Genomic DNA, 13,963 nt, shown 5'->3' on the forward strand with positions numbered 1-13,963 from the left:
AGGAATAAAGCTTCAGCGAGGCGTTAATCTGGCAAACCTGGGAATACAGTGCTGGTCTGAGTTAATAATGTCTAAGGTTGAAGCGAGTGTGGCTGCTGACGTACTTTGCTGAGGGGGTCCCCGTCAGTTTGGGGGGGGGGGGGCTCTGTTGATCGGGACCTGGTCATGGTGTTGAGGAAGGATGTGTTCCAGGGGGGCCCTCGGCTCCTGTGCCTGCTGCGGGGGACAACGCCACGTCTGCGTCCCCTGCGGGAAGCCTTGTCAGGCTGCCGGAGACGTGATCCGTGAGGGGGTCAAGTGTTACGACTTTCTCGGGAGGCCCAATTGCTTCCGATCCCATGGTGCTCTTCCACTATCTGGGTACCACGGGTGACGGAGTTTATATATAAGGTGCCGGATTGCATGCCATGGCCTCGGGCGCCGCCTGGTGGCCGGGCACCCGATAACAATATGCTGATTTGGGAATCGTGTTGCTTATGGTTTAAGGCGCAGGGAGTTCCCGGAAAAATATACGTAGAAGTCGTAACACAACTGCCCTACAGAGCGGCAAGTCTCCCTCTGACGTTCACCTCTGTTCTCGTCGCCGCTCCTCTATCTACAGCTCATCGCCACCAGCACTTTTGACCCTTATCATCGCCACCAGCACTTTTGACCCTTATCATCGCCACCAGCACTTTCGACCCTTATCATCGCCACCAGCACTTTCGACTCTTATCATTCTCAACATTCGCACGTCTGTTAGCATCTGTACTGGTGCAGACAGTACAGATGAAGGTTAATGCTGCCATTGAAGGTTAATGCTGCCACTGAGGGTTAATGCTGCCACTGAGGGTTAATGCTGCCACTGAGGGTTAATGCTGCCACTGAGGGTTAATGCTGCCACTGAAGGTTAATGCTGCCACTGAAGGTTAATGCTGCCACTGAGGGTTAATGCTGCCACTGAGGGTTAATGCTGCCACTGAGGGTTAATGCTGCAACTGAAGGTTAATGCTGCCACTGACGGTTAATGCTGCCACTGAAGGTTAATGCTGCCACTGACGGTTAATGCTGCCACTGAAGGTTAATGCTGCCACTGAGGGTTAATGCTGCCACCAAAGGATAATGCTACCACTGAAGGATAATGCTACCACTGAAGGGTAATGCTGCCACTGAAGGATAATGCTGTCATTAAAGGTTAATGCTGCCACTGAAGGATAATGCTGCCACTGAAGGATAATGCTACCACTGAAGGGTAATGCTGCCACTGAAGGATAATGCTGTCATTAAAGGTTAATGCTGCCACTGAAGGATAATGCTGCCACTTAAGGATAATGCTGCCACTGAAGGATAATGCTGTCACTGAAGGATAATGCTGTCACTGAAGGATAATGCTGCCACTGAAGGATAATGCTGCCACTGAAGGATAATGCTACCACTGAAGGATAATGCTGTCACTGAAGGATAATGCTACCACTGAAGGATAATGCTACCACTGAAGGGTAATGCTGTCACTGAAGGATAATGCTGCCATTAAAGGTTAATGCTGCCACTGAAGGATAATGCTGCCACTGAAGGATAATGCTACCACTGAAGGGTAATGCTGCCACTGAAGGATAATGCTGTCATTAAAGGTTAATGCTGCCACTGAAGGATAATGCTGCCACTGAAGGATAATGCTGCCACTGAAGGATAATGCTGTCACTTAAGGATAATGCTGTCACTGAAGGATAATGCTGCCACTGAAGGATAATGCTGCCACTGAAGGATAATGCTACCACTGAAGGATAATGCTGTCACTGAAGGATAATGCTACCACTGAAGGATAATGCTACCACTGAAGGATAATGCTGCAACTGAAAGATAATGCTGCCATTAAAGGTTGATTCTACCGATGAGGTGTAAATTCTACCAGCGAACGATAACGTGACTGGAGAGAATTAATCTTCCTGTGCCTGGATAATGCCTCCATTAAGGACAAAAACGCTACTGACGAAGGCTGACACTTTTGTCAGGGTTAAGCACTCTCCAGAAGCCTTCAATAGACGATTTTACATTTACTAGTACACACCCGGTCGATATTATCACGCGAACACGGACCCAAACGTACTCAAGGTGATTCTTCGAGGGAATCGATTCTTCAATTCTTGGCGCTGAACCCCATCACGGCGTCAGAGACGGCCAATCCTCCCTCACAACCATTATATAACTTAATTGTCAACACGACGCAAATCGAATACAGTAGAGATAGATAGATAGACAGGAAATTGTTAGACTGTCAAGAAGTCATAAACACACTGTCAAATAATGGGGTGTTGACAAGAGTTGAAGCCCTGTGGACACTCTTGTGGAACCCTTGAACCCTGAGGTTCGGGTACGATCCCCGGTGGGAACAAATGGGCAGAGTTTCTTTCACCCTGATAACCCTGTTACCTAGCCTAGTAGTAAATAGGTATCTGGGAATTAGACAGCTGCTACGGGTTGCTTCCCGGGGGGGGGGAGGGTGTTGTAACAAACAGAAGGCCTGGTCAAGGACCGGGCCGCGGGGACACTAAGCCCCGAAATCACCTCAAGATAACCTAAAGATAACTGACCCAACCAACACCCAGGGAGAGGAACAATTTCCTGCCCACTGAGTATAGAAAGATCTCTCCCACGTTACTAGAGCGAGGGTAAAATACGGTAAACTAAGAGGGTAAAAGACGGTAAACTAAGAGGGTAAAAGACGGTAAACTAAGAGGGTAAAAGACGGTAAACTAAGAGGGTAAAAGACGGTAAACTAAGAGGGTAAAAGACGGTAAACTAAGAGGGTAAAAGACGGTAAACTAAGAGGGGTAAAAAGACGGTAAACTAAGAGGGTAAAAGACGGTAAACTAAGAGGGTAAAAAGACGGTAAACTAAGAGGGTAAAGGACGGTAAACTAAGAGGGTAAAAAGACGGTAAACTAAGAGGGTAAAAGACGGTAAACTAAGAGGGTAAAAGACGGTAAACTAAGAGGGTAAAAGACGGTAAACTAAGAGGGTAAAAGACGGTAAACTAAGAGGGTAAAAGACGGTAAACTAAGAGGGTAAAAGACGGTAAACTAAGAGGGTAAAAGACGGTAAACTAAGAGGGTAAAAGACGGTAAACTAAGAGGGTAAAAAGACGGTAAACTAAGAGGGTAAAAGACGGTAAACTAAGAGGGTAAAAGACGGTAAACTAAGAGGGTAAAAGACGGTAAACTAAGAGGGTAAAAGACGGTAAACTAAGAGGGTAAAAAGACGGTAAACTAAGAGGGTACAAAGACGGTAAAGACGCCAAGAACTACATCAAATTCATGAGTTTACCCTTAAATGGTCACGATAACTTGTAACAGTTATCTTGATATTTGCTTCTCGTAATAACTATACATTCCTTTTAAATTCAATTGTGTTTCTTTCCATGTTTAGTAATTAAATTTTGCTTAAGTACGATTATCAGATGTGAAGATATATTCGCTATAAATTGAGCAGATTAATGATGTCAAAATATTTCATGTTAATAATGATATAGATAAGATAAATGATACAAAAATAAGGAAAATATTTGACCAAAGGTTCCGAGTTCATGTTTCAATGATAAAATGGCTTGTGCGGAGAGATAGTTTTTGTGTTTCCAACTGCTTTTACGTCGGGACGAGTTGAGTGAAGTTTTGAGAGGTAATGGACTTGGAGTGAGGTACAGGCCGTTCTCACCCCTCTCCAGTGGTTGGTGAACTTCTGATGGAGTAATGCAGGGAATGTAGTTACCGTGTGTGTGTGTGTGTGTGTGTGTGTGTGTGTGTGTGTGTGTGTGTGTGTGTCTGTGTGTGTGTATGTGTGTGTGTGTATGTGTGTGTGTGTGTGTGTGTGTGTGTGTGTGTGTGTGTGTGTGTGTGTGTGTGTGTGTGTGTGTGTGTGTGGTGCTCACCTTATTATACTCAACTAATTGTGCTTGCTTCGTCCTTTGCTTGACAAAGTGCGGGCTCCATGCTGGGGCCGCGTACTTCAGGATTGGTCATACATATGTGGTTTACAAGATTCTGAATGATTCCTTACACAGGTTTCTGAAGGCAGTATTGATGTTAGCTAACCTCGCATACGCCGCTGATGTTATTTTATTTTTTTGGGAGTGGGGGGCCTAAGAGACAGGTTTAGTGTGATGTCAACTCCAGGATCTATCTCTCTGTCCGTTTCACCAAGTACTCCATCTCCTATTCTGTATCCTGACTGGCCTCCTGTTTCCACCATCTAGTTTCATTACTTTGCATTTACTTGGGTTAAACTTTAGAAGCCATTTGTCAGACCATTTATTCAGTCTAAGTCCTTTTGTAGCCTTCTACTATCTTCCTCTGTCTTAATCCTCTTCATAATTTTTGCATCATGAGCAAACAATGAGAGGAACGATTCTATACCGTCAGGGAGATCATTTACATATATCATATCAGAACATCAGGGTGACAGGGTTTCTGTCACCCTGATGTTCCTGTTTCCTAGCAGTAAATAGGTACCTGGGAGTTAGTCAAGCTATCACGGGCTGCTTCCTGGGGGTGGAGGCCTGGTCGAGGACAGGGCGGCGGGGACACTAAAGCCCCGAAATCATCAAGATAACCTCAAGATAACCTCACCACATCACTTATCACTTTCTAGTGCATTCCATTTACTAACTACTCTTAAAGTGAACTAACTACTCTACTTAAAGTTCTTTCTAATGTCTGTGTGACCCATTTGGTTACTCAGCTTCCACCTGTGTCCTGTTGTGCGTGTACCACACGTGTTAAATAATCCATCCTTGTCTACCCTGTCAATTCCACTGAGAATTTTGCATGTGGTGATTGTGAGAATATGGTTTCTCGAGATTCACCCACAGCTGATTTAAATGGCTCATTGCAGTGCACAGTGCACCGACCTTCGTGCATAAGCCCATTTCTCTAAACCCTGGATAGTGACCTGACATGTTGGGTATATCCAGAATGCCCACTTAACCAGGAACACTTTCATAATACGGAGGCTGCCGAATGTCCAGGCAGGAAGTAGATACAGGGAAGTTAAGCATACTTGCCACAAAGGGTCAATGAGTACATTGGCTGGTGCCACGTGAGAGACAGAGGGGAGACGCCAACGAGGCGACCGTCTGACCTCTGGGGTCAACCGGCGCGATGGAGAATAACAGCTCTGACGTGGTCAGTGACGTGTTCATGACGTCACTCCTGCTACTGATCATCGAACATTCAATATGATTGGTTCCCGCTCATTTACTGCCATGCTATTGGTCAAATTGTAAATCCCTTGTGTGTGCCCCACAAGACGCCCTGAGCCTCAGGCAAAAGGATTCATGTGAGGGAGCCCTTACACTGAGGACGTGTCCTGTTCTGTCTATTCGGCCAATAGACTGAACACCATCCTATTCCTCACTATCAAGTTAACTCAGCGTCTTTTCGATATACCCACACTCGCTCAGAATCACGATTGTGAATATAGTATTCAGAAGCCTAAAGTGACAAATCTCCAGAGGGAAACAGACTGGTATCAGGTAACCCCTGGTGACAAAGATCGTTGTGAGTGACCTAGAGTGAACTAAGGCAGTGCCGCCGCCTAAGTAACCTGTGTGTGACTATACTACAAGAGTATCTGCATGGTACCATATAGTAACCTGCAGCGGCCAGCCACTCTGTCCCAAGCGTGTAGGCTCGAGCGCCCGCCGCCGCCCTCACTGTACTACGTGACGTCACCACCTTACTCACTGCCAGTGCAAGTGTGTGTGCGTGTGTCTGTCTGTTAAGCATACAGCACGCCCTACTGCGAGTTCCCTCCGTGTCTACGAGCGAAACCAGCTATCAGGCCACCTACGAGTGCTTGTATAAATGTGCCTGAGTGAGTGAATAAGAGAGGTACCCCTAACTGTAAGTACAAGATCTTGTCATTGTTTTATTGTGTCTGTGTTGATCTGTGGTATTAACCACAGTTCTCACCTTCTCATACCTGTCACAGGTTATAGGTGAATCGACGGTGTATACGTGTTATCTGTGTGGTATCACTGCATTTCACTTATCTGGTAATGTGAGCTTCACATACACCACACATTTAGTTATTGTGTGATATTATTATTGTGCATGTTATTGCCATGTCCCATTGACATGTGTAGTTGTGATTTATTGCATATCATCATTACCGAGTATCCGGTTGGAACTCTTGTGAACCCTTTGCATACCAGCAGTTAGGTTGCTGTGTTAATGATTGACTGTCAACTGTGTTAAGTTAGGTGTTTCTCCACGAGTGGATACGAGTCGTTTAGCCAGACGTCAAGAGTCTCGCTAATGCAACCATAGCCTTTCTGACGCCAATCTAAAGTAAATCAAGCACCCTGTGTATTAGTGGTTAAGTTAGTAAATAAACTACTGTTAAGCTTTATGCAGGTGTTTCCGTTGAGCCACTTCTGAATACTGCCAACATTATTCAAACCTTCAGCTCTAGGTGTCTTCAACACCGAGTTGCCCTATATTCACTAAACTATAAATGTGATGAGGACCCTAGGAGTCCCTTAAAGTGTTAAATCATTGAGGAGATTCCAACGATCAACGTGGAGCAGGACCAGGTGAGGCTAGTCTGAGAAGAGACCCTCAAGGACTCTAACTCGACCTTGCTCCCAGGCCCTGTACGGTTGCTCTCGTATTATCTATTCTGCTAATTCCGACAGCTTCGTGAAGCATCTGCCACATGTACATTGGCGACGTACGCATTGCAGTCGTGAAAGGCAAAAAAGAAAAACCGTGATCATGTCTTTCAGCAACCCGTTCTCGCACTTTCGTATAGTCAATATTGACTTATTAAATATGTGCATATGTGGCATACTAAACATACTAGTTTACCTTGAAAAGCTTCATAGAAAACACCGACCTTACCTTACCTTCTTAGTATGTTAGGAATAAGCATCTTATTGCTTCGTAATTACAATTATTACTTAACCTATTATAGGTATAGATTAAGTAATAATTGTAATACACAGACCAATATATAATTATCAATTCCATGATCATTCCAATGCTTACAGTGATAAGATAATAACTATCCACACACACAGAAAACCTGCAGGGATAGAGCGATGCAAATCCATTCCTCTTACCCAATGTCTGCCGTGAAGGACCTGAGATCCCACTAATGTCTCCTCTCACTGCTGGAGCCCGCTAGCGTGTGTCCCGCATAATTCCCCCTATGAAATGTTCTTTAGTAAGACTTTCGTAGTTTAAGGAACAGCGCTCTAAATATGTAGTAGAAGTATCAATGATGGGCCATCTTACAGGATATATATAAAGGAGGAAGCGAAGTTAATGTGTGCGTAACGGAATACTATGCAATATTGGTGATTAAGAGTAAATGTGTAATCTACAGAAAGCAGGACACGAAATAGTAAGTCAAGACGAAATAGTAATTTGTCAAGACGAGCCTCGCTACATCTGAATGTCCAGTACAACGAGAACCACAGCCTCACACACCCAGCTTATGGTATACAGAAGCCTGACTATTACTGCTCTGGGAGGGCGGACATCAGGTGGTGCACAACCACATATGTGCTTCCACTATGGCCCACACCTGTCTCCAGTACATGTGCTTCCACCCTGGCCCACAGCTGTCTCCAGTACATGTGCTTTTACTATGGCCCACACCTGTCTCCAGTACATGTGCTTCCACTATGGCCCACACCTGTCTCCAGTACATGTGCTTCCACCCTGACCCACAGCTGTCTCCAGTACATGTGTTTCTACTATGGCCCACACCTGTCTCCAGTACATGTGCTTCCACCCTGGCCCACACCTGTCTCTAGCACAGCAAATCTGGGGGTGAGGAGAGGAGGTGCAGGGGTGGTGCAAGGAATCACGGGATTGGAAGACATTTCTCAGAGACAGGAATATATTTCTCAGTGAACTCATCCAGAGGATACTTCTGCTTATAGGCCTCCCAAACCAAATACTCCATGTCGGTAGGGGAACGATCCCCCTGCCTCCGCGGGGCCCCGCATAAGCTCAGGAATCACCAAATCAGGCGGAAACGGCCACTCCCGAAGCTCGCATACGCAATTCTCATAACGAGGCAGGGGAGTGCGAAACACCCCCTCCGAGGAAGCAGAAGACACCGAAGAAGCGTACGTAGGCCGACGAGATGGTTTCGCCGCAGAATGCACAGGAGAAAAAGGCGATGGCTGCCGAGACAGTAACACCTCCACCGATACCGTAGGAGATACAGAAGAGACGGCCAGAGATGGGAGAGGCGTCAAGACCTCCGCCGTTGAAACAGGGAACGAGGAAGGGGGCACGGAATCCCCCAGAGCGAGCAGCTTTTTTTTAACTCTACCACCAGGTCACCACTCTCACCATGAACCTCATCAGGGGAAACATCCCCCCTCGAAGAACCGGAACCATCCAACACAGGTGACGCACCTGAAGCATGATCCACAGGCACCAGCACCAGAAGGGAAGGTCGAAACACCGGCACCAGCATCCGCAGGCAGATGCACCTCTGCCACCACCATAGAACGCAACGCAACCGGAGCTACCCCTTGTGTCGCCGGAAGATCCACAGTCGTCGAAATCGCCAACATTAGCCCAGGCAGAAGAAGAACGCGGGGAACGCTTTGGCTCCGGCCGCACATCATCAGATCTGGAGGTTGACTCAGAGACACGTGCAACATAAGCCGGACGAACCGACGCTCGTCGTAGAACAGCAGCATCCTCAACCACATGGGGTACCAGGCCGGGCACAGGAGGAGGCGCCATATCCTCAGCAGCACCCAGCACAGCCGGAACACACGGCGAGGGCGCAGAGTCAGACGTGGCAAGTGAAGAACTCGAAGATGGAGGAGCCGTGCAGAAGGCAGTCGGAAGATCCACAGGAACTCCAAGGACACGAATTGGAGCAGGACGAGCACCTGATGGCGACACAACCTTAGGAGGAGAGGCGACAACAACAGGAGGTGCAACAGTCGACACAGGAGGCACAGCATCGGCCAAAGAGATGTTCACATCCACACCAACCGAAGCCTCCTCCACAGGAAGCGGCGGGAAATCCTCCTCACCGAAGAGGTTGACGGGCGCAACAGCTGGCGCAGAACACCCATCAGCCTAATGGCCCAAAAGGCCACTATAATAACACGTCCGAGGCTGGCGGGCATAAAACACCGGAACGTGGTATCCCAGGAGTCTCACCGAGGACGGAATGTCTGATCGTAGCCGCATTCTCAGGGTGCGAATATTCGTCCGCACACCATTGAGCGTCCACGATGAAAGCATTTGCAATTGCGCACTAAACAACCATGCCGAACTGGCCGAAGTAACGCTGTAGTAGTCCCTCCGGAAATTCCAATGGTGTTCCGTGAACACTGACATAAGTGAGGGCACCAATCCGACGTGCTGTCACTAACTCGGTGCCATAAACGTCCACCACAGGGACATGAAGCATTTCACACAACACAAGCGCCACCTCAGGGTACCCAACTCGGCCAGAAAACTCGAGGCCCACGGACTGAGCCCGCACTACAAGGGAAAGTGGGACCCCCATCTTGAAATCCATGTCAGCACTGTCCAGGCAGGCAGAGAAGCATACGCCCCCAGCCGGCCAAACTGGCAAACACCCACCAACTGTCAGAGAGGTCAGGCAATACGTCCACACCCCACAGGCAGCTAGGGCGCAACTCCAGAAACACATTCAGCTGTGTAGTAATGTCGGACAGGTAGGGCCGTCCAAGACTTATTATACTTCATATTGGTGTGGTGTTATGTGTTGATTACATTTCTAGGTAAATGTTTATGAAATATCCCCCGTGTCCACATGTGAAGTCCATTTCAGGAGCTCCAGTTCCGGTCATCATGTAGGGTAGTGTAACTGTTTAACACTGGTGTTTTCCTGGTATAGGATATTGTGGCGTGTTACCAGTGTGTTTATTACTAGTGAATTGTGTGTTCCAAGGCTAGTGACAAGTGTAATTTATATATAAGCATAGCTGACCGGTTTAACGTAATTTGGTGGATTTGCCGTGAAAAGTAATTGACGCCGTTACCGGGAGTGACAGCTCTGTCGAGTAGCGTAAATTCATGGGAGTAATTATTGATCCGGGGGAATCGCTAATCATTTCCCAAGTTGATTAGGAGAGTTAGTATCTCCTTAGTGATCCACATAGCGTTTAATAGCAGAGAGCTACAGATGAAGTCAGTGGGTATGACACATAATTATAGTGTCACGAAGCCGAGCGTAGTTATTACTGAGTTTTCAGTAATTGACATTGCAAGTGAGCTGCAATTGTTGGGTCGTGATTCTAATTCACCGGGTGTTGTGTTACTGTGTCGTGAGTGAACTTGTCCATGTGACGAAAACTCGGTGTAAATTTGGTTGTCATCGAAGTCAAGGATTCAGTGAGCATTAATTAAGAAGAGTAATTAATGTCACGTCACCAAGGGAACACCCATTGCTTGTAGAGGTATTGTCGTGCAAGACAGCTTGAGTTAACGTAGATACGTTTGGGTTAATTATCTTTCCAAGGGACAGCTGATTGGTCGGTCAAGGGATTGGAGCCAATCAGCCACTTCAGGCGAAGTCAGACAGTGGTGTAGAAATTCTGGTAGAGCGGAAGGCTTGCATTAACGTAACTGTCTGGTGCAAATTATCTGTCAAGTTGGACAGGCAAATAAGGATTCACAGATATCAACGTAGTTAATTCCGATCAGGGTTTGATCGACTTACACAAAGGCTACATTGTTTTCCTTAACGTAACGTCAGTTATTAAGTATCTGTCAGTTTGACAGGTAATTTGATTGACTCTGTGGAGAGTAAAGTCATTAATAAGTAACACAGACGTAGTGATTAGTTATCAGTCCTTGGGATAGTTAACTAGTCACCTGAGTTAATTAGGGTAAGTAGAACCCCAGAGGGAATTCACTTCGTTGATGTTATAGCTGTTGAGCAAGTGTTGAGGGTAACGTATACGTGAATAATTAAATATTGATCTGTGGGATAGTAATTGATTGCTCAAGGCAGGTAAAGGTAATTGCCTACCTCATAGCACTTTGAACATAGAATTGTAGTGAACTATCGAATAGGCGATAGTATCCGATAACTGAACTCGTGCTGCGATTAATTAGCTGTCCATAGTACAGGAATTAAGGGTATTACTCACTGAATGCTTGACGGGTCAAGTGTCTATGTAATTCCGAATTACGAGTGATAGTTGTGGCAGTTTGTCTTGTCTGTGGGAGACAAGATTAAGTTAACGTAAGAGTTGTTGCTCACTGCTGTTGGCAGTGAATTAACATAATTGCCACTATCAGTATTAACGTAATTAATTAGTCATTGATTGTTGATCGTCCATGAGACGAAGTGTTAACGTAAGAATCTAATAAGGTGGGTTGCTGGAGTTCCCAGTAATCCCACTAGTCATTGTGATACCATTGAAGGCTATTAGATTAATTGCATTGCAACTGCCTTGCTAGGGGGGAGGGGGATACAAAGAGTGCATAGTAACTGATAGGAGGTTACTGGAGATTTGTCTTATAACCTACTATGTTGTTGTTGCAATAGTGATTATAGACTTAGTATCTTATTTCTTGATTGTATCCTCTGTGAACACTCAGTATTGTTCAAGTTAGTTCATTTATCCAGCATAACGTGATTAGAGGTAGGATCCTGTGGTTATACTCGTGGCTGGTGTCTAGCTGTCGTAAAGGTGTCACAGGAAGGATTCAAGTAACATCAGTGATATTTTTCTTGTAGTAGTAGCTAGTACTGGTTGAATAAACTGTGTTTTCAAGTTGAACACTGTTTTTTCTAACACCCCGCACTATTAATGATTTACATATGTTTTGCCACGCTCCCTGAATGTTGTTGTTGTTTAAGATTCGCTACTTGGAACAAAAAGTTTCAAGTAGCACGGGCTATGGTGAGCCCGTAGTGGGCTTACCTGGCACAGGAGAGGGGCTGTGTTCCCTGAAGTTATTGTTATTTATCTGAGAATGCTTATTGAGCCGCGAGCTGAATTCATAACACCCCACATCAATAAATATTGATGTGAGTTCCCGTGATGTGACACCCGTTAGATTCACTCCAGCGAATGACACATTTAGCATGTTAGCTAATGATTTTTCATAGCAAATTCTAGTACATCCGTAAACTTTAAACTGAAAGTGTAGATGGGCCTCTGGAGGCCCATCTACACTTTCAGTTTAAAGTTTACGGATGTACTAGAATTTGCTATGAAAAATCGGGCATTATACTAAACAATTCATTAGGCATCTCTCATATAAAGAGTACTGTGCTATGTTCACACTTTGCTTATAGCTTTATTAGTCAACAATGGCTAGCATCAATAACAACGTAAATTAGCCTTTTTATGTTATTTCTCATTGTTATTTTTCCGTTTTTTTTTCAATAGTATTCTTTAAGCTTAGGTTATGTTATGAAAGATATTTAGATAATTCCATTTGAAGGTATTATTAGGTATTAAATATGCCTTTTAACTCTTGTTATTATAATTTTTGTGTAAAATTCTAAATAGTTTGGAAACAAGCGGGCTAAATTATGGAGAAATTACCGGAGTAATTTCCGGTAGGATCACAAGAGACATGAGATCGCTGGGAAGTTTCATGAGCAAGTGATACACATGAATGAGTCTGTGGAGCTGGCACTTGCAGCTGCCTCATACGAACTATAATGAGCTTACTGTTTCAGTTATTCTTATGTTCATATATACTATCACTGTCCATGTCGTAGCATCTCCATCTTGGAGTATACTGGAAAGGTATACTTTAGCGGAGCCCAGTTGACGATCACTTGGCCTTTCAATGTTTTATAAAATTATTTTATTGATCCTAGGGTAAATAACTCATGGGTTATGAATATGGATTCATTCCACTATCGGTAAAATATAATATGTATGGTTATAATCAATGACTCTTGAATAGGCCTGATTACATTCCACAAGCGGTTCACTGCCCCAAGTCTGCTTTCATTTCAGTATCGACGCAATGGAACAAATCTGGTTACTCAAGCTACACAGCAGCTGTACTAAATGCATTCCACTAGCAACACAGTGGAACAATGCTGATTACATTCCACCAGCGTCACACTGGAGTTTGATTACGTTTCAATGAGTCTCTTAGCTCAATTATTCTCTCATATCCTCGTCATCCCAGCAACACGGATTTCGGTGAACCAATTCTGAGGTGATATTGTGCAAGTCTGCGACGATGTTGAAGCCGCTGCTGATGTTTGTGCTGAAGCTGCGGGCGCGTCTGCTGATGCTGATGTTGGAGCTGCTGCTGCTGCTGCTGGAGGCATTGGTGCTGTCTAAGGGTGCTATGGCTGTTGTCCCCCATGCTGGAGGCGATAATGGTGCTTGAATTGATGTTGGAGGGGAAAGTGCTTCTGTCTGCGCTGAACGTTTTGGCTTTTCTGCTGTTGGAGATGCTTTCTGAGGCGCTACTGTTGTTTATGAGTACTAGTTGGAGCAACATGAGTACTAGTTGGAGCAACATGAGTACTAGTTGGAGGAACTAGTACTCATGTTGGAGGAACTAGTACTCATGTTGGAGGAACTAGTACTCATGTTGGAGGAACTAGTACTCATGTTGGAGAAACTAGTACTCATGTCGGAGGAACTAGTACTCATGTTGGAGGAACTAGTACTCATGTTGGAGAAACTAGTACTCATGTTGGAGGAACTAGTACTCATGTTGGAGGAACTAGTACTCATGTTGGAGGAACTAGTACTCATGTTGGAGGAACTAGTACTCATGTTGGAGGAACTAGTACTCATGTTGGAGGAACTAGTACTCATGTTGGAGGAACTAGTACTCATGTTGGAGGAACTAGTACTCATGTTGGAGGAACTAGTACTCATGTTGGAGGAACTAGTACTCATGTTGGAGGAACTAGTACTCATGTTGGAGGAACTAGTACTCATGTTGGAGGAACTAGTACTCATGTTGGAGGAACTAGTACTCATGTTG

The 13,963-nt window shown here is 45.2% G+C and overlaps 2 protein-coding genes across 2 annotated transcripts in view; both read right to left on the reverse strand.

Annotated features, from left to right (window-relative positions):
* LOC138355987 (streptococcal hemagglutinin-like) overlaps window positions 1-9,256 on the reverse strand; it is a 36,208-nt gene extending 26,952 nt beyond the window's left edge. The window contains exons 1-2 of the mRNA XM_069311533.1: window positions 9,173-9,256; window positions 8,524-9,088 (exon numbers count right to left, since the gene is read on the reverse strand). Coding sequence (XP_069167634.1) covers window positions 8,524-9,088; window positions 9,173-9,256 — 649 coding nt within the window. The remainder of the gene's footprint in view (window positions 1-8,523; window positions 9,089-9,172) is intronic.
* Window positions 9,257-13,494: 4,238 nt separating this feature from the next.
* The window catches only part of LOC138355988 (uncharacterized), a 486-nt gene continuing 17 nt past the window's right edge, over window positions 13,495-13,963 (reverse strand). Inside the window, exon 1 of the mRNA XM_069311534.1 lies at window positions 13,495-13,963. This exon is cut by the window's right edge and continues 17 nt beyond it. Coding sequence (XP_069167635.1) covers window positions 13,495-13,963 — 469 coding nt within the window.

Source organism: Procambarus clarkii, chromosome 70 (genome assembly GCF_040958095.1).
Source record: "Procambarus clarkii isolate CNS0578487 chromosome 70, FALCON_Pclarkii_2.0, whole genome shotgun sequence".
Classification (NCBI taxonomy): Eukaryota; Metazoa; Arthropoda; class Malacostraca; order Decapoda; family Cambaridae; genus Procambarus; species Procambarus clarkii.